The sequence below is a fragment of the Loxodonta africana genome, chromosome 4, assembly GCF_030014295.1.
Source record: "Loxodonta africana isolate mLoxAfr1 chromosome 4, mLoxAfr1.hap2, whole genome shotgun sequence".
NCBI classification, from domain to species: Eukaryota; Metazoa; Chordata; class Mammalia; order Proboscidea; family Elephantidae; genus Loxodonta; species Loxodonta africana.
In genome coordinates this window covers 51,997,843-52,019,541 of record NC_087345.1, presented here as the reverse complement: position 1 = coordinate 52,019,541, position 21,699 = coordinate 51,997,843, and the positions used below count along the sequence as shown (strand labels likewise).

At 36.7% G+C, this 21,699-nt stretch overlaps 1 protein-coding gene across 13 annotated transcripts in view; it reads left to right on the top strand.

The window, feature by feature from the left end:
• Nucleotides 1-21,699, top strand: part of METTL25 (methyltransferase like 25) — a 147,496-nt gene that overhangs the window by 107,443 nt on the left and 18,354 nt on the right. For 12 of the 13 annotated variants that reach the window (XR_010321792.1, XR_010321790.1, XR_002787969.2 and 9 more), the window contains one exon: nt 11,176-11,269. Coding sequence is in view for 6 of the 13 variants with exons in the window: in XM_003405236.4 (XP_003405284.2) it covers nt 11,176-11,269 (94 nt within the window). In the remaining 7 variants the exon portion in view is untranslated. Of the gene's footprint in view, nt 1-11,175; nt 11,270-21,699 lie in introns of those variants that run through there. The other variant, XR_010321787.1, reaches the window with a different exon arrangement.

The window sequence follows — 21,699 nt, the reverse complement described above, 5'->3', positions numbered from 1 at the left end:
TCTGCACGATACTGCAAAAACTCGACTATAAAAAGACAAATAACCCAATTATAAAACGGGCAAAGTATATGAATGGACACTTGACTAAAGAAGACATTCAGGTAGCTAACAGATACATGAGGAAATGCTCACGATCCTTAGCCAATAGAGAAATGCAAATCAAAACTACAGTGAGATTCCATCTCACTCCAACAAGGCTGGCATTAATCCAAAAAACAAAATATTAAATGTTGGAGAGGTTATGGAGAGACTGGAGTACTTGTACACTGCTGGTGGGCATGTAAAATGGTACAGCCACTTTGGAAATTGATTTGGCGCTTCCTTAAAAAGCTAGAAATAGAACTACCATACAATCCAGCAATCCCACTCCTTGGAATATATCCTAGAGAGATAAGAGCCTTTACACCAACAGATGTATGCACACCTATGTTTATTGCAGCACTGTTTACACTAGCAAAAAGATGGAGGCAACCAAGGTGCCCATCAATAGATGAATGGGTAAATAAATTATGGTATATGCACACAGTGGAATACTACGCATCAATAAAGAACAGTGATGAATCTGTGAAACATTTCATAACATGGAGGAACCTGGAAGGCATTATGCTGAGTCAAATTAGTCAGTTTCAAAAGGACAAATATTGTGTAAGACCACTATTATAAGAACTTGAGAAATAGTTTAAACTGAGAAGAAAATATTCTTTGATGGCTACGAGAAGGGGGAGGGAGGGAGGGAGACAGAGGGGTACTCACTAATTAGATAGTAGAGAAGAACTACTTTAGGTGAAGGGAAAGAGAATACACAATACAGGCGAGGTCAGCACAACTGGACTAAAACAAAAACAGAAGTTTCCTGAATAAACTGAATGCTTTGAAGGCCACTGTAGCAGGGGCAGAGGTTTGGGGACCATGGTTTCAGGGGACATCTAAGTCAATTGGAATAATAAAATCTGTTAAGAAAACATTCTGCATCCAACTTTGGAGAGTGGCTTCTGGGGTCTTAAATGCTAGCAAGCAGCCATCTAAGATGCATCGATTTGTCTCAACCCACCTAGAGCAGAGGAGAATGAAGAACACCAAGGACACAAGGTAATTATGAGCCCAGAAGACAGAAGGGGCCACATAAACCAGAGACTACATCAGCCTGAGACCAGAAGAACTAGATGATGCCCGGCTACAACCGATGACTGCCCTGACGGGGAACACAACAGAGAACCCCTGAGGGAGCAGGAGATCAGTGAGATGCCGACCCCAAATTCCCATAAAAAGACCAGACTTATTGGTCTGACTGAGACTAGAAGGACCCTGGTGGTCACAGCCCCCAGATCTTCTGTTAGCCGAAGACAGGAAACATTCCCAAAGCCAACTCTTCAGACAGGGATTGGACTGGACAATGGGGTAGAAAATGATGCTGGTGAAGAATGAGCTTCTTGGATCAAGTAGACACTTCAGAGTATTTTGGCATCTCTTATCTGGAGGGGAGATGAGAGGGCAGAGGGATCAAAAGCTGGCAGAATGGACACGAAAAGAGAGAATAGAGGGAAGGAGAGGGCTGTCTTATTAGGGGGAGAGCAATTAGGAGTATACAGCAAGGTATATATAAATCTTTGTGTGAGAGACTGACTTGATCAGTAAACTTTCAGTTAAAGCACAATAAAAACTTTTAAAAAGAAAAAAAAAAAAAGCATAGATGTCACTTTAAGGTCTACGGTGCACCTGACCCAAACCATGTTTTTTTTAGTCACCTCATATGCATGCCAAAGCTGGACAGTATATAAGGAAGACAGAAGAAGAATTGAAGGCTTGAATTATGGGTTGCTAAAGACTATTGAATATACCATGGGCTGCCAAAAGAATGAACAAGCCTGTCTTGGAAGAAGTATAGCCAGAATGCTCCTTATAAGCAAGTATGACTTTCTCTCAAGTACTTTGGACATGTTGTCAAGAGGAACCAGTCCCTGGAGAAGGACATCATGCTTGGTAGAGAGTCAGTGAAAAACAGGAAGACCCTCCACGAGATGGATTGACACAGTGACTGCAACAGTAGTCTCAAACATAGCAACAATTGTGAGGATGGCACAAGACTGGGGAGTGTTTTATTCTGTTGTAGATAGGGTCACTGTGAGTTGGAATCAAGTTGAGGGCACCTAACAACAACGGTCTTTCCTAATGACATGTCTAAAGTAAGCAAGACCAAGTTTTCAGAAAAAGTTCACTTGTCTATGAGTTGTACTGTTGTGACTTAGGTGTTGCTATTATGCTGGAAGCTATGCTAGCAGGATTTCAAATACCAGCAGGGTCACACATGGTTGACTGGTTTCAGCAACAGTTCCAGACTAATACATACCAGAAAGGAAGACCTGGCAATCTGCTTCCAAAAGATAGCCATTGAAAACCTTATGGATAGCAATAGGAGTATAAGAATGGTAAACACAAGATTCTTGATAGTAGTTTCACATGAGAGGGGTGCAGTGGGCAGATTAATGACATCAAGAAGCGGAAAGGTTCATAGGGGTTTCAGTGGTACTGGTAGTGTTCTATTTCTCGGGTTTGTGCCTTAGATACAATGTTCATTGTATTGATATTTTTTATACCATCAAACCAAAAAACCAAACCTATTGCTGTAGAGGCAGTTCAGACTCATAGTGACCCTACAGGACAGAGTAGAACTGCCCCATAGGGTTTCCAAGGAGTGGCTGGTGAATTCAAACTGCCAGCCTTTTGATTAGCAGCCTGAGCTCTTAACCACTGCGGCAGCAGTGCTCCAATTTAACATTTATGTTAAAATTTAATAATTTATAGAAAATCCCTTATTTTAATTACTGCCTATTTAGAAATGTTCTAAGAGAATAAAATGGTGAAGAAGGAGTTTTGTGAGGTATAAATCTCTTTGAAAACACCCAAAAAGAGGTCAGGGAAAATATAATATATACGCTCTGTTCACTTTATCATTCTCATCATTGTGAGCATTGTATACACTTACACACACAAAAAAACATGTAATTGCTGCCTATCATCATGAGTTACCTAGTTTAATCTTCATTTTGATTTTGCTGTAATCACTTAGGAAAGTGAAAAACCAGATCTTGAAAACTGTCTAACGAAATTGATTAGTCCATAATTTTGGTCAAGATGGTATCGGAAAGTGCATCTTTTAAATTGAAGCTCCCTTAAGTAATTGCCATTTTCAGTGGACTCATTCTCGTGTTGCTGGTTTTTTAGGTCTTTTAGCATATATGTTATCAAATAAAAGACACAAAATAATTTCATAAGCATGTTGCAACAATGAAGAACCCGATTTTTGATACTCTTTGTCTTGCATATGATTGTTTTCATGTATGTGGTATGTGTCTACTTCACCTCTTCCTTAAAATCTCCTAAGCCAATGTCACTTCTTTGAAAAGCTCTACAAGTAAATTATGCTCTTACAATTGTATGTTTGGAAAAGTATGTGGGTGATGTTGGGTCCACTTGAGTAAAATTTTAATTAGATCTAGTACGTTTGCTTTTATTAAAAGAGAGAATCCTAATTCCTTTCAGCATGCTGACCATGCTTTATTCTGACAGAGGGCACCCTTTTAATCTGTCTTTCATTTACCATCATTTATCCTTCAGAAATAGTCATGTCACTTCTTTGCCTTTAAAATGTTTGATAATTCGTCTTCTTTATACTGAAAAACTAAAATATTCTCATTGTGCCATTTAAGACCATTTCTAACCTTTGACTAATATCCTTTCAAACTTAACCTATCACCTCATTCTTCCTGTCTGTACTTGGAGCAGCTTCCCACGCACAGTGCATCAGTCCCGTGCAATTGCATTTGTAACTTGTATGCTTTTTAGGGGCGATTCTATCTTCCTGGAATATTTTCCTCATTAATGCCATCCTTTCCTCCCATGACCTCTGGCAGGTGAAATCCTAGGCATTCTTTAAAATCCAGTGTAGAACAAACCTTTGTGGTATCTTTCTTTTCTCCTTCATGCTGTCTTCTTTTCTTTCATAATGCTTAATCTGTGATTTACTGCTCTCATTGAACCCAGTCATACATTTAGTCGTTTGTGTCTACTCCTCTACTACTTTGTGAGCTCCTTGGTGACCGGTTTCCAGTCTTATTAAGTTTAATGGTATAATGTAGTAGTTAAGAGCACAGATTCTAAAAATGCTTTTTGGATCCCATTTCCACTCCAACTACTACCCTGGTTCTGTTCTCTCCTTTATAGCAAAACTCCCTGAAAATGCTGCCAGTTTCTTTCCCATTTTCTCTTGAACACATTCCAATCAGATATTACTTCCATCACTTCATCAAACCGCTCTTTTCAGGGGCAGTAATGACTCCATGTTGCTAAATCCCATGGACAGTTCTCACTCCTCATCTTACTTAACCTGTCATCAGCATTTCGCACAATTTACCACTGATTTTTGAAACACTTCTTTCTTTTATATTTTACGAAAAGACCTTCACAAGATCCTTATCTTCTTCTCTTGCTCTCTTACCAGTTTCTTTCACTAACTCCTCTTTGTCTTCCAAACATCTAATTGTTGCAGTGCTCTTTTCTATCTATATTCACTCCTGCGGTGATCTTTTCTAGTCTCATGGCTTTAAATACGGCATATGCTGATGAATTCCAAATTTATAGTCCAGTTAATAACAACCTTATTCTTCCAGTTGCCCAGGTGAGAAATCCTGTAGGCATCAGTGCCTCCTCTTTTTTTCTTACAACATATATCCAGTCCTTCAACAATTTTGTAACTATTATACATTACTGGGGAATCACAGAGTAGTACCATAACAACTCTTTCTTAGGAAGATTAGTAAGCGATGTTGGGAACTAGTCCAGCAGTCTTATCCCAGCGGCAGTTACTCATTGCTTGGTATGGTGCCCATGCTTTCTGAGCCAAAGAACCAAGGAACTTATAGTCTAATAAGAAAACTTATATAGAAAGTTCAGAATATATAGCGATAACATAGAGAGTCATTTATAGTAAAATTTACTCTGGAAAATTCCTTACATTTCCCACAGACTACTGTATACATAAATTTGGATATATAACCAAGTGCAGTAGTAATACAAACATGTAAAATGTTCAAGTATATGTTGTATGTATGTATATAGTATAAAACAGGTATGTGCAATATTTTTATAATAGATGGTATTCAAATCCCTGATATTAGATATTTTCTGACAGAAAGCAATTATATTAAAATGAACAGAAGGATTTCCGTTTATCTCTACACACTTCAGACTATATTATTAGGAGAGGCAGATTATAAATTTCTAGTGTTATTTAAGAAGAAAAATGAGTTTGACACTTAATATTAAAAAACAAACAAAAAAAAACCTGTTGTAATTATAAGGCACCAAAGAAGATCATAATGCCATAAATAATAATCTGATGAAACTTCAGAGAACGTGAATTTTCTTGTATAGCAAGCTCTGTCACAAAAAAAGAGTAATATTGCCAAAGAACATAGTATGACCCATATTATATTTGTCTTATTCTGCCCTTTTCACTTTCCATATAGTAAGTTTTGAGATTGTTGGGCTTGCCTCTTTTTCTCTTGTTTTTTGATAATAGAATTGTATAATTTATCCTTAAAACTATAAAAAAAAATTTTTTATAGACCCTTCTAAATGCTGATGAATGAAATATCCTCCTTTTCTTGCAGCTGCAAAGGAGCAGATTACATTCTGCATCATAAACTCTCTTTGCAGATGTGATTTTTAACAAGGCTGCTTTGTAAGACTTCCAGACTGTAAAGATTGATGCCATGACCTGAAAAGTAACCTTTAACCTCCAGAAGTTCTAGAATTCTGATTCGTTGTACTTATGTGGTGCTTTGGTAATAATATTTAAGTTGACATTTCTATTTTCTAAAAAATATACTTTGTTTCTTAAACCAAACTGGTGTAATTTCTACTTCCCTTTTCTCCTGTACCCATGAAGATAATAAAAGCAGGGTTTTTTTTTTTTTTTTCCCAGACTTCTTGAGCAATAACACTGTTTACAAATACACTCTTACAAGAAACCAAAGACATTCAATAGATTTTAGAAAATCACTTGTTTCTTACACAATTCCGTTTTCATTTTTTATGGAAAATTGTAAATCTTTAAAGCACCTACTTGTAGTCCTGAGGAGCACAGTTTAAAAACAAATTGTTGTAACCTATTTTCACATTTTACTTGTAACCTGTTTTTAAATTTTACTTGTTAGCCAATTTTAGCATGTTAATATTTTTCATTTGTTTTCTTAATACTGCTATTCGTAGTCTGTGGGAAACTGAGACATTTTGAAACTTGACTCCTCTAAGAAAGCTTCACTAGTCAATTTTCAGGTAGTTAAAGCACACTGTACTCAGTGCTGTCCTCTGTAGTATTTAAATAGCTGCACCATCATATGTTTATCACTGGATGAAAACATATTTGGTTCACTTATCCTTATTTATAAACTGTGAAAGATCGTACAAACTGAATGATTCTAGTCCTAGAATCCAGCATGAAATAGGAAAATAACCATTACTTATCGAGTAGTTGTCACACTGAGTCCAGCACTGCACATAAAATATCTTACTTCCTCTTCAATCTTATAGATTTAACACCACCATTTTACTGATGAGCAGGGAGAGGCAAAAAGAGGTTAAGTGCTTAATAAGTGCTAGAAAGAATTCAAACCCATTTCAGTCTTGAGCTCAAAACCTGTGCTACATACTATATTAATTTGCATATACCACAATTTTGGTAAATGTTTAAAAAAATGAATGAATGCATGACATAATTAACCTGAATACCATTTAAAAAGAATCCAAATACTTTTGACTGGCCCTGATTGCTGATAGATTTAGGCAGTAAGTCTAGCAATAATTGACATGGGAAGAACAAATCTCCTCCTACCTCATATCTATCCCTCATATAATTTTTTTTTAATTATTGGTATTATTGAGCTTCCCAGATTTGTGCTAAAGCACTAAAACTCCTTTTCCTTGAGTACAGCAGGAGAGTCTACTTACCTTTAGAGTGTATAAAATCTGCCTGTTTTGTTTGCCTGTAACTTAGAAGTGGCCATTCTTCATCTTCAACTTAAGAATATTGAGTGTGAATGCTATTAAAGTATTATGCTGGAGGTAATATTGACTAGTGGTTAATACCCTAGATTCTGCAGTGAGACTTCCTGGATTCACACTTTGGGCAGTTCACCTTAACCTCTCTGTGCCATAATTTCACCATGCTTCTAAGGAGCATTTTCCCGGTACTTCTTCCAAGACAGATTTGTTTGTTCTTCTGGAAGTCCATGGTATAGTCAATATTCTTTGCCAACACCATAATTCAAAGGTATCAATTCTTCAGTCTTCCTTATTCATTGTCTAGCTTTTGCATGCATATGAGGCAATTGAAAACATCCTGGCTTGGATCAGGCACACCTTAGTCCTCAAAGTGACATCTTTGTTTTTTAATACTTTAAAGAGGTCTTGTCCAGCAGATTTTTTTTTTTTTTTTAATATGGAGATAATAATGAAGTTGTTGTAAGGATTCGATAAGTAAATGCAGCAAATGGCTGAGTTGCTGACACATAATAAACACGAAATAAATATTAGTTGTTATTATTTGTATTGTTTACATTGCACTCTATATATTTTAAATTGCTATCGTTTATTTGTATAGTTAAAGCTTCCTATACTCTTGTCTACTATATTAATAAATGGGTCTGACTATTTACTATGCTAATATATTTTACTCTTATAGCCTAACTAGATATTTTTGTTTACACAAGAAACAAGAGTTGATTTATTTATTATTTTATTATTATCAAGATCCTGCTATGTTTCAAGCACTGTGCTAGGCACTGGGGGTATAAAAAACCAAAACCAAACCCAGTGCCGTGGAGTTGATTCTGACTCAAAGCGACCCTTTAGTCATGAGCAAAACAGGTAGGCATTCTGCTCTCCAGCTGCTTAGAGTAATGATCTCAAACATATTTTAAAATTTCATACTTCTATCAATAAGCATTTTTTGGTACGCACGCAATAAATAGGAAACCCTGGTGGCGTAGTGGTTAAGTGTTAACTGTTGCTAATCAAAAGGTTGGTAGTTCAAATCCACCAGGTGCTCCTTGGAAACTCTATGAGGCAGTCCTACTCTGTCCTGTAGGGTCGCTGTGAGTGAGAATCAACTCAACAGCAGCAGGTTTGGGTTGGGTTTTACCCTATAAATATAAGTGATAGGCATGCGTCTCTACTCATGTATAGACTTTAAAATAAACTTAAAAATTAAAATAGAAATAAGAGCTCTTCCCTTTGGAGTGTGTTTTCCCACCTTGGAGAACACTGGCTTAGAATATCAAGGGAGAGACAGAGAAACAAGCAAGAGTAAGTATGTAAAAAATGGATTCTCTGTGTGAGGAGCCTGATTCAATCAGGAGGGCCAGAGAAGGGTCCCCTAAGGAAGCAACATTTAAAATGAGATCTGAAAGGAGATGTTTGTGGTTCCCTCAGCAAAAGGATTGAAAGTACAATCTTCCAAAAATAGTGTTCACATGCAGAAACATATATGTTCGAGAAACTGAAAGGAAGTCAATATGGCTGAAGAGGCAATGTAGTACACAACAATTTTGGAGAAGTAGGGGGAGGACCAGATCATACTAATCTTATATATCTTGTTAAGGAATTAGGTCTTATTCCTAAGAGTCATGGGGAGCTCTTGAGGAGTTTAAAGAGAAGAGACATACTCAGATAATCACCTTTCTAGTTCATTTTGGATGACATTTTTCTTCCTGACCTGTTACTGCTACAAATAGACCTGAAATTTTACAGGTTAACAAAGAATTTAAAGAAAAGGTTTTATGCGGCAAATTATTGCTTAGCACCCTAAAAGTAATCTTATAATAATCATGCTGTAAGATTTTCCAACAATAATTGGTAGTGTATTATGAAAAGGAAAAGTAAGACAACGTCAAATTAAAATTGAAAATGTTTCTTTTATTTTCAAACAGCCTTAAATACAAAACCTATTGAATAAATCAGTACCACTTACACTTAACAGTTTACTCTATCTTCAGTTTAGAGGTTAGCCCTTACTTTGTGAACATCTTACCCTGATTCATTTAACTCTATAATGAAAAAAGAATCCAGAGTATAATGTCAGTAATGATAGCAACAACAGCAATAATGATAGGAACAGCAGTAACAGCTCATGTCATGGCATGTTTCGGAGCACATTACAGGTGTTATCTAATTGAGTCCTCATAGTGACTCTAGGAGATAGGTACTATTAATATCCCATTTTTATAGACAAGGAGCTAGTAAGTGATAGAGTGAGTCCGACTAGAAGCTCATCTACTGTGCTGTGCTTTGTCTCTTGAGCTACTCCATAAAAAAAAAAAAAGAAAGGCAGTGATTAATAGTATATAATAAGAACCTGAATCGCTGGCTCATGGGAAAGAGTTAATTGCTTGCCCTTTTTGATTAAAAGAAAATCAGTGCTTAAAACTCTTTTTAGGATGAGTCGTAGAAGTTAGTACTAAATGGCATCTCTTGATGGATTTACCAAAAAATAGATATAGATATATATCTGTTGTAAGATCTGAGAATGAAACAAAACTATTAAAAATATAGTTTCTGCTTCCTGGAACCTACACCTATTCTTATAATTATTAATTCAAGGAAATGATAAAATAGAAAATGAATAGATGGAAGATAAGAGCTACAGAAATTCAAAAATAGAAAAGATTATTGTTACATTACCATAAGGAACACGAAATTTGATCTTGGTCTTAAGAGACAGAGCCAGTTCTGTTTGAAATGAGGGTGAGGAACCTTACCACCCATTACAAAGAAACTGCATGAGCAAATGTACCAAGGCAGAACTGTGACAGGCAGTCAGAAACAATGAGTAGACTAATCTAAGTAAAGAAAACTGAATTCTGGAATGTATTAGGATTTGAGTTTGGTAAGATGTGACTGTAGCCTGAATATAAGTGGGCTCTGATTGCTTAACTAAGGAGTCTCAAATTCATCCCAAGAAATGGGAGAAGTAGTGAAAGTTTTTTGAGCAGTAAAGTAGCATAATCAAAATGTTCCTCTAAGAAAAATAGTGTGACAATGTGGACAGACATGAAAGGGACAGACTTCAGTTAGAGGTCTTAATTAGGAAGTAGTTTTAATAATCAGGACATGAGGTAAGAAGTAGAATTGAAGTGACCATCTTGAAATGGAGCTGAAGAAATATATTTGATATATATCTCAAAGAAAGAGCTAATAGAATTTCATTTCTAATTAATCATAGGGTTTAATACTTACACTGCCAAGAGTAAATGAGATTTTATTCATTGTTTTTGAAAACTTGGAGTCAGTGGTTTTTTTTGTTTTATTTTAATTTCCTTGATTTTTTCACTATACCTAAGCTGCACCAGAATTATGAAATGTGATCAACTATCTTTGTATTATTTAAATTCAAGCCATCTTATGACACTTTGTTTGAGTTACACTGAAAACCCACAGGGCGTAAGTGAGATCACATCAAACCCAACTTAGCATATGGTGCTTCATCAACGGCTGACATTGAAGAAGTTCTTTTTGCATAGGTGTTGAAGTATTACCTCTATTAGCAGGTATTGCAGTGAAATGTGCACTGTAATGTTGTTCCAGTAAAATTAAAATGTGTTTTGTACTACAGTGGAAACTTTTGAAAAACCTATAGTTTACTTTTTAAAAGAAAAAATAGATTTTATTTTATAAGTTTAAAACTGCTTTCTTAATAATACTGCAGTATGTTGAAAGAACTCGCAGAAACAGATTCTGAATACTTTATAATATACAATCTCTTACATGTTCACAAAAATATTACTACATTTTGATCACATCTGGCACTTGTGCCATATAAACAGAAGGAATTAGAAAATATCTCAAGATTGAATTTAAAACAATCTACAGTGAAACCTGTGAGAGCAAAACTCGGCAAGATTGCCTTGTGTTTCCAGGTCTCACAAGTTTTCCGCCTTTGACAGGGTGCAGTTTTACCACTTTTCTGTCGCTTAGTTTAGTGGAAAATACCTTTCTTTCTCTGACAGGTTTCCACCTTACACAGGTTCCAGCTTTTGCTTGTTTTACTGTATAATTTATATTGGAAAAACTATTAAACATTATTTAAATAATTAAAAATAAATTAATTTTATTTTACAGCGATCAGCATGTTGGTAAAATTTATTCCAAATCCTCTTCCTTTCTGGATTATGTCAGAAAATCTCTAAAGAAGCTTGGATTAGACGAGTCCAAGGTTAGTATATGATGACTGTCTGTTTTCATAAAAGACAGCACCACTTTGTGGGGTAATGAAGTGATATAGTACACAATAACTTGCCTTATACTTTTCTCCCATTTCTGAAAAGCATCTAAAATATATATGAAACCAAACCTCCATTATCTTTATTCCAGTTTGCCTTTCCTGTCAATGTAGTTTGCTGTTACACCCATTCAGAGGAATCCTCCCTTATGTTTATTTATAGATAAAAAATATGGTAATTCTGAAATCACTATTGAGTTATAGCAGTACAAATGGAAATTAGAAGTAAAGCAAACGAGAATGATTTTAACTTTGAGATGCGCTTATTTAAAGCATGTGGAACTAATTAAAGTAAAAATCTTAAATTCCCAAAAAAACCTTTGAGTGGGAGAATCCTGGAAAGTGGTAACATCATAGGAGCCCCAAGCTAATAATTGAGAAGGGAGACAGGTAAGCTGGTTGACGGATAGTAATATTCTAAAACTGAGATAAGGGGGAAAAAAAACTTACAGCCTGATTCAAATGAATCAGTAACTAAAATATTAAATCAAACTTGAATCACTCTAGTACTCTAGATTGATTATAAATTGAAATAAAGAATAAAATAGACGGTTAAAGGAATGAAACAGATTTCTTCAAAGAGAAAAATAATACAGACATGATTAAGTTATAGCAAAGTTAAAGGGTATTGTACCAATTATCAATGCACTCCCCAGCTCATTTATTACTTATTACTGGTACTAATCAGCGTACTCTATAAAATGACCATACAAAAACATTGCTAACATACAGGATTTGGGAAGGATTAAATGAGGTAATATACGAAAAGCCCTTAACATAATTTTTGTACATAATAAATGCAGTTTTTGTTATTCTGATCACTGTATATTTACTACTAAAAAACAAAAACAAAAAAAACCCTGTTGCTGTTGAGTCTATTCTGACTCATAGCAACCCTATACTACTAAAAAAAGAAAAAAAAAATTTTTTTTTTCTTTTTTTAGAACTAGGAATACATAATTGGTAGTGAAGTTTTTTTGTGTTTCTGATTTTCACATGTCACATTTCATGTCAAGAACCCAGACCTAAGCATTATTTTCACAAACAAAGAAAGGAGCCCTGGTAGTGTAACAGTTAAGCTTTTGGCTGCTAAACAAAAGGTTGGCGATTTGAAGCCACCCAGTGGTTTCATAGGAAAAAGACCTGGAGATCTGCTCCTGTAAAGCTTACAGCCAAGAAAACCCTATGGGATTGCTATGAGTCAAAATCCCCTCCATAACACATAACAACAATATAGCAGCAGCAACAACAGTGTTTTACTTAAACTAAAAATTTATTATCCTTTGCCAAAAAACCAACAGTAAAATCCAGAGAAAATGTTACTTATCCTTCTTTCTCACTTCGTCTTCTCAAGTTAGTCTTTAATAATAACCGTAGTAAATATTCCTTAATACACTTACCAGAGCATAACTAATAAGAATGTTAATAGCTAATATTTACTGAGCACTTACTATTTGATAGCCATTTTATGCTAACAGCATCACAAAATTATCCCATTGTTTTCACAAAACCCTATGGTAGATTCTATCATTATTCCCAATTTAATGATCCAGAGAGACTCAGAAAATACAAGTTGTTTTCCCAGGGCCAAAGAGCTAGCAAGTGATAGAGCTGGAACTGAATACAGATTCAACTAACATCAAAACCTTAACTCTTCACCGCCACTATACTGAAAAAATGAAATTAGAAAAAAGAAAAGAAGACTAACGTAGAAAAGTATTACACGTAAAAGGGAAGTCTTAAATAAAATGATTACCTTTGTTAGTTAATAAAGCAGTGTCAGTGTTCTATTGATTTTCTCATAATACTACATATGCTCATAAGAAACAAATTATATGTAGAAAAGAACAGATCAGAAAAAGAAGAGGATAGGAATATCAAGCCGGAAGAGAGTAGAGAACAGGACTGCAGAACAGCATAATAAGGTATTAAAAAGGATGTGCTGGTGAAAGGAAAAGGAGCCCTGGTAGTACAGTGGTTAAGCGCTGGGCTGCTACCCGATATGTCAGTGTTTCAGAGCCACTAGCCTCTCAGGGGAAGAAAAATGTGGCAGCCTGCTTCTGTAAACATTACAGTCTTGGAAGCCCTATGGGAGCAGGTCTCCTCTGTCCTGTAGGGTCACTATGAGTCAGAATCGACTTAATAGCAACTATTTTTTCTTTTTAATGGGTGAAAGGAAGCAAATAGGTGAGAATGTTTTTTGTCTTTTTTTTTTTAAGTATGAAGAATTGAGAGAGTAGTGTCTGTCAGAGCAGAAGGGTAAGAAATAGGAAAGTTATTAAAATCAAAGTTATATTTCACATCCAATACAAACATTCTATTACTTTACTCCCACATCGTGAAATATCAGTGCTAAAATGAAAGTTTTGACCATATGTACAATGAAAAGAGGTTAGTGTATAGTTTTATTTATTTAAAAAATGGAATTAATTTTCATATGAGATTCTGGCAACTGAAAAGTATCCAAACCATTTTAACGTAAAGTATTAAACATACCAAAATACTTAAAAGATCTTTAGTGAAATTCATAATCGTTTACTAATGAACTTTTATATATAATTCGATATGTGGTGAATGTATTGATGTGTCTCTGGTCTTTTAAGGCACATCTGTTCATATGCAAAACTATGTAAACAAGGGAAGTGCCTAGAAAATCTCCCAACATGCTTCAGGATGAGCTCTCAGTTCCAAGAAATCACTTTTAAACATGTGGAACTAAACAGAGAACATTCCCAGACAAATCATTAATCCAAAGGAGTGCTGGATGTATAAGTGGCTCATGCACAACTTAAAAGATTAACCCAAAGTAATACACCCTATACCAAACCCATTGCCATCGAATTGATTCTGACTCACAGCGACAGAGTAGAACTGCCCCATAGGGTTTCCAAGAAGCAGCTGGTGGATTTGAACTGCCAGTCTTTTGGTTAGCAGCCGAATGCTTAACCACTGCACCACCAGGGCTCCAGTACATCCTATAGTCAACTGGTAAAGGCAGCCTTGGAGATTTTCTCTTAGAGCAGGGTTTCTCAAACTCTGCACTATTAACATTTGGATAACAGTTTCTTATGAAGGGCTGTCTTGTGCATTGTAGGATGTTTACCAACATCCCTGGCTTCTATTTCTGTCATTAGTAGGCATCTCCAGACATTGCCCCTAGTTTAGAATCAGTCTTAGAGCATTTGTCATCTTAACGGTTCCCTTTGCAATCATTCAAAGCTGCCGTTATAAACCCAGTGTTTTTTAAAAATGGCTATTGTATAATATACACCAAGAAGAATGGGGAGGTATGGGGATTGAGTGTAGGTGAGCAATGATTAAAGTATTCTGTATTATATTTTGAAGACTTTTTATTCAAAATGATACCCTCCTTAATTTTTATTTCATATAGCTCAAACAACATAAGGGTGATATTGGTTCAGCCATGCATAAAACATAAAGAAAAGTATTTAGATTCCACAATAAATTTAGCTTGACTGTATCACTGAAAAAAAAAAAAAAAAAGGAAATTGTTGTAGAACATCAACTACCATGCATTGCATGTTTACTATCTATAATAGATGGATTTCTTAGAATGAACTGTTACAGTAAAATTCTTTTAAACATCAATAACTTTTTGGAAAACATTTAAAAAAAAATTTTAAATTGTGTAACATAATAAAATCCTAGTAATTAATTTTACCTAAACCTAAAAAAGATCAGATATTCTCAAACTTTATCTTCTGACCCAAACTTTGGCATCTCACCAATTTTCAGATAACCTCCAGAATTGTCTTTAACTTACCATGTTTTCTTCATGGTCCACAGCACTTTATCTTCTTTTATCAATTCATGTTACTCTTCTATTTTTTTGTCTTGTTCCTTGATACATATACTGCATGTGTGCGCACACACATACCACACATCCGTAAGATTTTAAATGCATCTGAACTGGAATTGTTTGCTAGACAAAGAATGAGCTGTCTATAGGTTGTCCATAAAAAGGAAAAAATAAAAGAAGCTTATCTTCTAAATGAGAGTACACCTACAACAAATAAATAAATAAAGAAGTTGATTTCAGATATTGAGAAGTAACATGAGGCAATAAAACTGGTGATTTGATAAAGAGTGGGGCAGCCGCTATAGTGAGGCTACTTTAGGAAAAAGGAGAAAAACATAGGCCTTTAAAATAAAAAGTAATTATAATGAAATGAGATTTTACTTGGTTTCTTTCTCATAGGTGTTTCTGTTGAAGAAAAAGAATAAGACTCAAATTACAGAGTACTGGATTGTTTTTGAATCTGTGACATAGAGGAAAGTTTTGTTCCTACAGTTATTTCTGCCTGGTAGTTAAGAATGTGGTACAGGTTAAAGGCTTGACTGCTAAGGTTAAATGCTTGACTGCTAACCAAAAGGTTGGTGGTTTAAGCCTGTCCAGTGGCTCCACAGGGAAAAGATCTGGCAGTCTGCTCTCACAAAGATTACAGACTAGAAAACTCTATGGGGCAGTTCTGCTCTGTCACATGGGGTCACTATGAGTAGAAATAGACTTGGCACCTAACAACAAGTTCAGAATGAGGTCATTAGGTAGTTAAGAACCCTTAATCTTGGCTGCTGATCATAATCATCTGTGGAAGTTAAAAAAGAAACAGCTGGAGGGGGCAGTGCCCCTTCATTTCCAGGGTTGATTATTAGCCTCTGTTATTCTGCTACTGTTGAATGGGCAAGGTTGAAGACTACTAAGGTAGAACCTTAGTGGAAAGAGAAAGAGGATTATTCTAAGGGTGTTTTTCTGAATGGGACAAAACAGGAGCCTTGGTAGTGCAGTGGTTAAGTGGTTAAGTGCTACGGCTGCTAACCAAAAGGTTGGCAGCTCAAATCCACCAGCTGCTCCTTGGAAACCCTACGGGACAGTTCTGCTCTGCCCTATAGAGTTGCTATGGGTTGAAATCAACTCAAAGGCATCGGATTTGGGTTTGGTTTTTGGCGTGACAAAAAATATATGTATATATTTGAGACCAAAGACTTTCCATTATTCATCAACAAACATTTCTTTTTAGGAATTTCCCACGTGCCAAGAATGGTGTAAACTCAGGAGATAATTGAAACATAACATCTGAAAAAGAAAACACCCATAAAAAACCCATTGCCGTTGAGTCAGTTCCAAAACAAAAAAAACAAGTAATTATAATATAGCATGAACCTACAACAATAGACTTATAAAAAGTGTGGTGGTAGCATAGAGAAAGGAGTGATTTATTGTACTTATAAAAATCAGACAAGATTTCACAAACTATATAAAGTTCCTTTGAAGAATAAGGATGGGGAGCAAGGAGTTGATTTGGGGGTGTGGTGAATACCTAATGTAAAATTATAGAGATGTGAGAAACGTGATTCTAGACTCAGCATTATTAGAGCATAAAGCAGCAGGGAAGGCAGTAGTGAGAGATGGGCTGAAGGAGTGGGCACACGTGGAGAGGCCAAGTAAGCTGATCTTTGGGAAATCAGGGATTAATCAGGACTAATCATAATAATTTTTTTTAATCATAATAATGCAGAGCACTGGTGGTGCAGTGGTTAAGCACTCAGCTGCTAACCAAAAAGTTGATGGTTCAAACCCACCAGCTGCTCAGCGGGAGAAAGATGTGGTAGTCTGCTTCTGTAAAGATTACTGCCTTGGAAGCCCTATGGAGCAGTTCTACTCTGTTTTCTACAGGGTCACTATGAGCCAGAATTGACTTGATGGCAATGGGTTTGGTTTTGGTTTTTTAATCATTATAAAGGGACGTTTTAAATACAGGTGGGAGAGCAGAAATTTTTCTACAGGAAGGCCAACAACAAATAAAAGGAGCCGTAAGCTCTTACTGTGTGGTAATGTGAGTATCCGGAAATAACCTGGGTTGGATGAGTTCCTCTAAACTTAAAGAAACAGTGAATTCCTGATGCGTTTTCATATTTGATATGAGGAAAGCATGTGTATTGTTCCCATAAATAAGTTCTTACTACTTTATGTAACCACCATGGTAATAATTGAATCTGAGAAGAATCCTCAGTGGATGCTAAAGTCATTGGGTGAAAGATGGTTGGGGAACAGGATATTTACAGGTCTCAAAGTGTCTCCCCACAGAATTTATTAATTTCAAAAGTTGATAAACCTGTTGGGCACCTCCATAACCAAGTAATCAGAGTTAACATCACCAATAATGGAACAAAGTAACATCATCTGCCTGGTGAGGTGAACAACTGAGAGGGAGGCAACATCACTTATGTAATATTCCTGCCAACCATATGTACCTTGAACGGACTCATGAGGATACACTTGGACAGTTGTTGTGGTCTTTTCAAAATATGTCAGTGTCAAGAAAGACAAGGGTAGAAGAATTATTCCAAATTAAATGACACTAAGAGACATGCACAGCTCCCAGCATCTTCCCAGAATCTATGCCACTGATACTTCAAATACTAGCAGGGTCATGCATGATGGACAGGTTTCAGTGGAGCTTCCAGACTAAGACAGACTAGGAAGAAGGACCTGGTGGTCTACTTCTAGAAACAGTTGACCAATGAAAACCTTATAGACAGCAGTGGAACATTGTCTCGTATACTGCTGGAAGATGAGCCCCTCAGGTTGACAGGCACTCAAAAGATGACTGGGAAAAAGCTGTCTCCTGAAAGTAATGTCGATCTTTACGACATGAATGCAATAAAGCTTTTGGAACCTTCATTTACTGATGTAGCACAACTGAAAATGTGAAGAAACAGCTACAAACATCCATTAATAATTAGAGCATGGAATGTATGAAATAGGAATCTAGCTAAATCAAAGTTGTCAAGAAAGAAATGGAATGCATAAAAATCGATACCCTAGGTATTAGTGACACCTACAAGGAAGACCAGTTAATATGACTATTATTCAAATTTATGCACCAACCACTAGGGCCAAAGATGAAGAAATAGAAGATTTTTCAGACGGCTGCTGCAGTCTGAAACTGATCGAACATGCAGTCAAGATGCATTGATAATTACTGGTGATTGGAATGCGAAAGTTGGAAACGAAGAAGGATCGGTAGTTGGAAAATATGGCCTTGGTGATAGAAACACTGCCGGAAATCGAATGATAGAATTTTGCAAGACCGATGACTTCTTCGTTGCAAATACCTTCTTTCACCAACATAAACGGTGACTATACACATGGACCTCGCCAGATGGAACACACAGAAATCAAACTGACTACATCTGTGGAAAGAGACAATGGAAAAGCTCAATATCATTGATCAGAACAAGGCCAGGGGCTGACTGTGGAACAGACCATCAATTGCTCATATGCAAGTTCAAGCTGAAACTGAAGAAAATCAAAGCAAGTCCACGAGAGCCAAAATATGACCTTGAGTACATCCCCTCTGAATTTAGAGACCATCCGAAGAATAGGTTTGAAGCACTGAACACTAGTGACCGAAGACCAGGGGAGTTGTGGAATGACATCAAGGACATCATACATGAAAAAAAGCAAGAGGTCATTGAAAAGACAGGAAAGAAAGAAAAGACCAAGATGGATGTCAGAGGAGACTCTGAAACTTTTCTCTTGAACATCGAGCAGCTAAAGCAAAAGGAAGAATTGATGAAGTAAAAGAACTGAACAGAAGATTTCAAAGGGCCTCTCGAGAAGACAAAGTATTATAATGGCATGTGCAAAGAGCTGGAGATGGAAAACCAAAGGAAGAACACGCTCAGCGTTTCTCAAAGTGAAAGAACTGAAGAAAAATTCTAAGCCTTGAGTTGCTATAGTGGAGGATTCTATGCGGAAAATGCTAAACGATGCAGGAGGCATCAAAAGAAGATGGAAGGAATACACAGAGTCATTATACCAAAAAGAATTAATTGATACTCAACCATTTCAAGACGCGGCATATGATCAGGAACCGATGGTACTGAAGGAAGAAATCCAAGCTGCTCTGAAGGTATTGGTGAAAAACAGGGCTCCAGGAATTGATGGAATATCAATTGAGATATTTCAACAAACAAATGCATCGCAGGAGGTGCTCACTTGTCTGTGCCAAGAAATATGGAAGACAGCTCCCTGGGCAACTAACTGGAAGAGATCCATATTTATGCCTATTCCCAAGAAAGGTGATCCAACCGAATGTGGAAATTATAGAACAATATCATTAATATCACACGTGAGCAAAATTTTGCTGAAGATCATTCAGAAACGGCTGCAGCAGTATATCGACAGGGAACTGCCAGAAACTCAGGCCGGTTTCAGAAGAGGACATGCCACCAGGGATATCACTGTTGATGTCAGATGAATCCTGGCTGAAAGCAGAGAATACCAGAGGATGTTTACCTGTGCTTTTATTGACTATGGAAAGGCATTCGACTGTGTGGATCATAACAAATTATGGATAACATTGCAAAGAATGGGAATTCCAGAACACTTAATTCTGCTCATGAGGAACCTTTACATAGATCAAGAGGCAGTTGTCCAGACAGAACAGGAGCATACTGATTGGTTTAAAATCAGGAAAGGTGTTTGTCAGGGTTGTATTCTTTCACCATACCTATTCAATCTGTATGCTGAGCAGGTAATACAAGAAACTGGACTCTATGAAGAAGACCGGGGTGTCAGGATTGGAGGAAGACTCATTAACACCCTGCATTATGCAGATGACACCACCTTGCTTGCTGAACGTGAAGAGGATTCCAAGCACTTACTAATGAAGATCGAAGAGCACAGCCTTCAGTATGGATTGCACCTCAACATAAAGAAAACAAAAGTCCCCACAACTGGACCAATGAGCAACATCATGATAAACAGAGAAGTGATTGAAGTTGTCAAGGATTTCGTTTTACTTGGATCCACAATCAACAGCCATGGAAGCAGCAGTCAAGAAATCAAGAGACACATTGCATTGGGTAAATCTGCTGCAAAGGACCTCTTCAAAGTGTTGAAGAGCAAAGATGTCACCTTGAAGACTAAGGTGTGCCTGACCCAAGCCATGGTATCTTCAATCACATCATATGCATGTGAAAGCTGGACAATGAATAAGGAAGGCGGAAGAGTTGACACCTTTGAATTGTGTGTTGGCGAAGAATATTGAATATACCATGGACTGCCAAAAGAACGAACAAATCTCTCTTAGAAGTATGGCCAGAATGCTCCTTAGAAGCACGGATGGCGAGACTGTGTCTTACATACTTTGGACGTGTTGTCAGGAGGGATGAGTCCCTGGAGAAGGACATCATGCTTGGCAGAGTACAGGGTCAGCAGAAAAGAGGAAGACCCTTAATGCGGTGGGTTGTCACAGTGGCTGCAACAATGAGCTCAAGTATAGCTACAATTGTAAGGATGGCTCAGGACAAGGCAGTGTTTCATTCTGTTGTGCACAGGGTGGCTATGAGTCGGAACTGACTCAATGGCACCTAAGAACAACAACAACAGGTATTAGTGAGCTGAAATGTACTTCTATTGGCCATTTTGATTGGATACTCAAATGGGCTACCGTCCTGGGAATGACAAATTGAAGAGGAAGGACATTGCATTCATCATCAGAAAGAACATTTCAAGATCTGTCTTGAAGTACAGTGTTGTCAGTGATAGGATAATATCCATATGCCTACAAAGAAGACCAGTTAATACGACTATTATTCAAATTTACATACCAACCACTAAGGCCAAAGATAGAAAATTGAAGATTTTTACCAACTTCTGCAGTCTGAAATTCATCAAACATGCAATCTAGGTGCATTGATAATTACTGGTGATTGGAATGTGATTGGAAAATCTGGCATTGGTTATAAAAATGATGCCAGAAATCATGTGATAGAATTTTACAAGTCGAACGACTTATTCATTGCAGATAGCTTTTGTTAATAACAGTGACTACACGTGGACCTCACCCAATGGAATACACAGGAATCAAATTGATTGTATCTGTGGAAAGAGATGATAGAAAAGCTCAATATCATTGGCCAGAACAAGGCAAGGGCCCGACTGCAGAACAGACCATCGATTGTTCATATGCAAGTTCAAGTTGAAGCTGAAGAAAATTAAAACAATCTATTAGAGCCAAAGTGTAACCTGGAATATATCCCACCTGAATTTAGAGATCATCTCAAGAATAGATTTGATGCATTAAACACAAATGACCAAAGACCAGCTGTCATGGGATGACATCAAGGACATCATAGATGAAGAAAGCAAAAGGTCATTAAAAAGACAGGAAGGAAAGAAAAGAGTAAAATGGATGGCAACAGAGACTCTGCAACTTGCTCTGGAACATAGATAGCTAAAGTGAATGGAAGAAGTAAAAGAGCTGAGCAGATTTCAAAGGGTGCCTCTGGCCCAGGATTGCATTCATCTGAAGGAAAAAGGGTCTCTTTTTCCA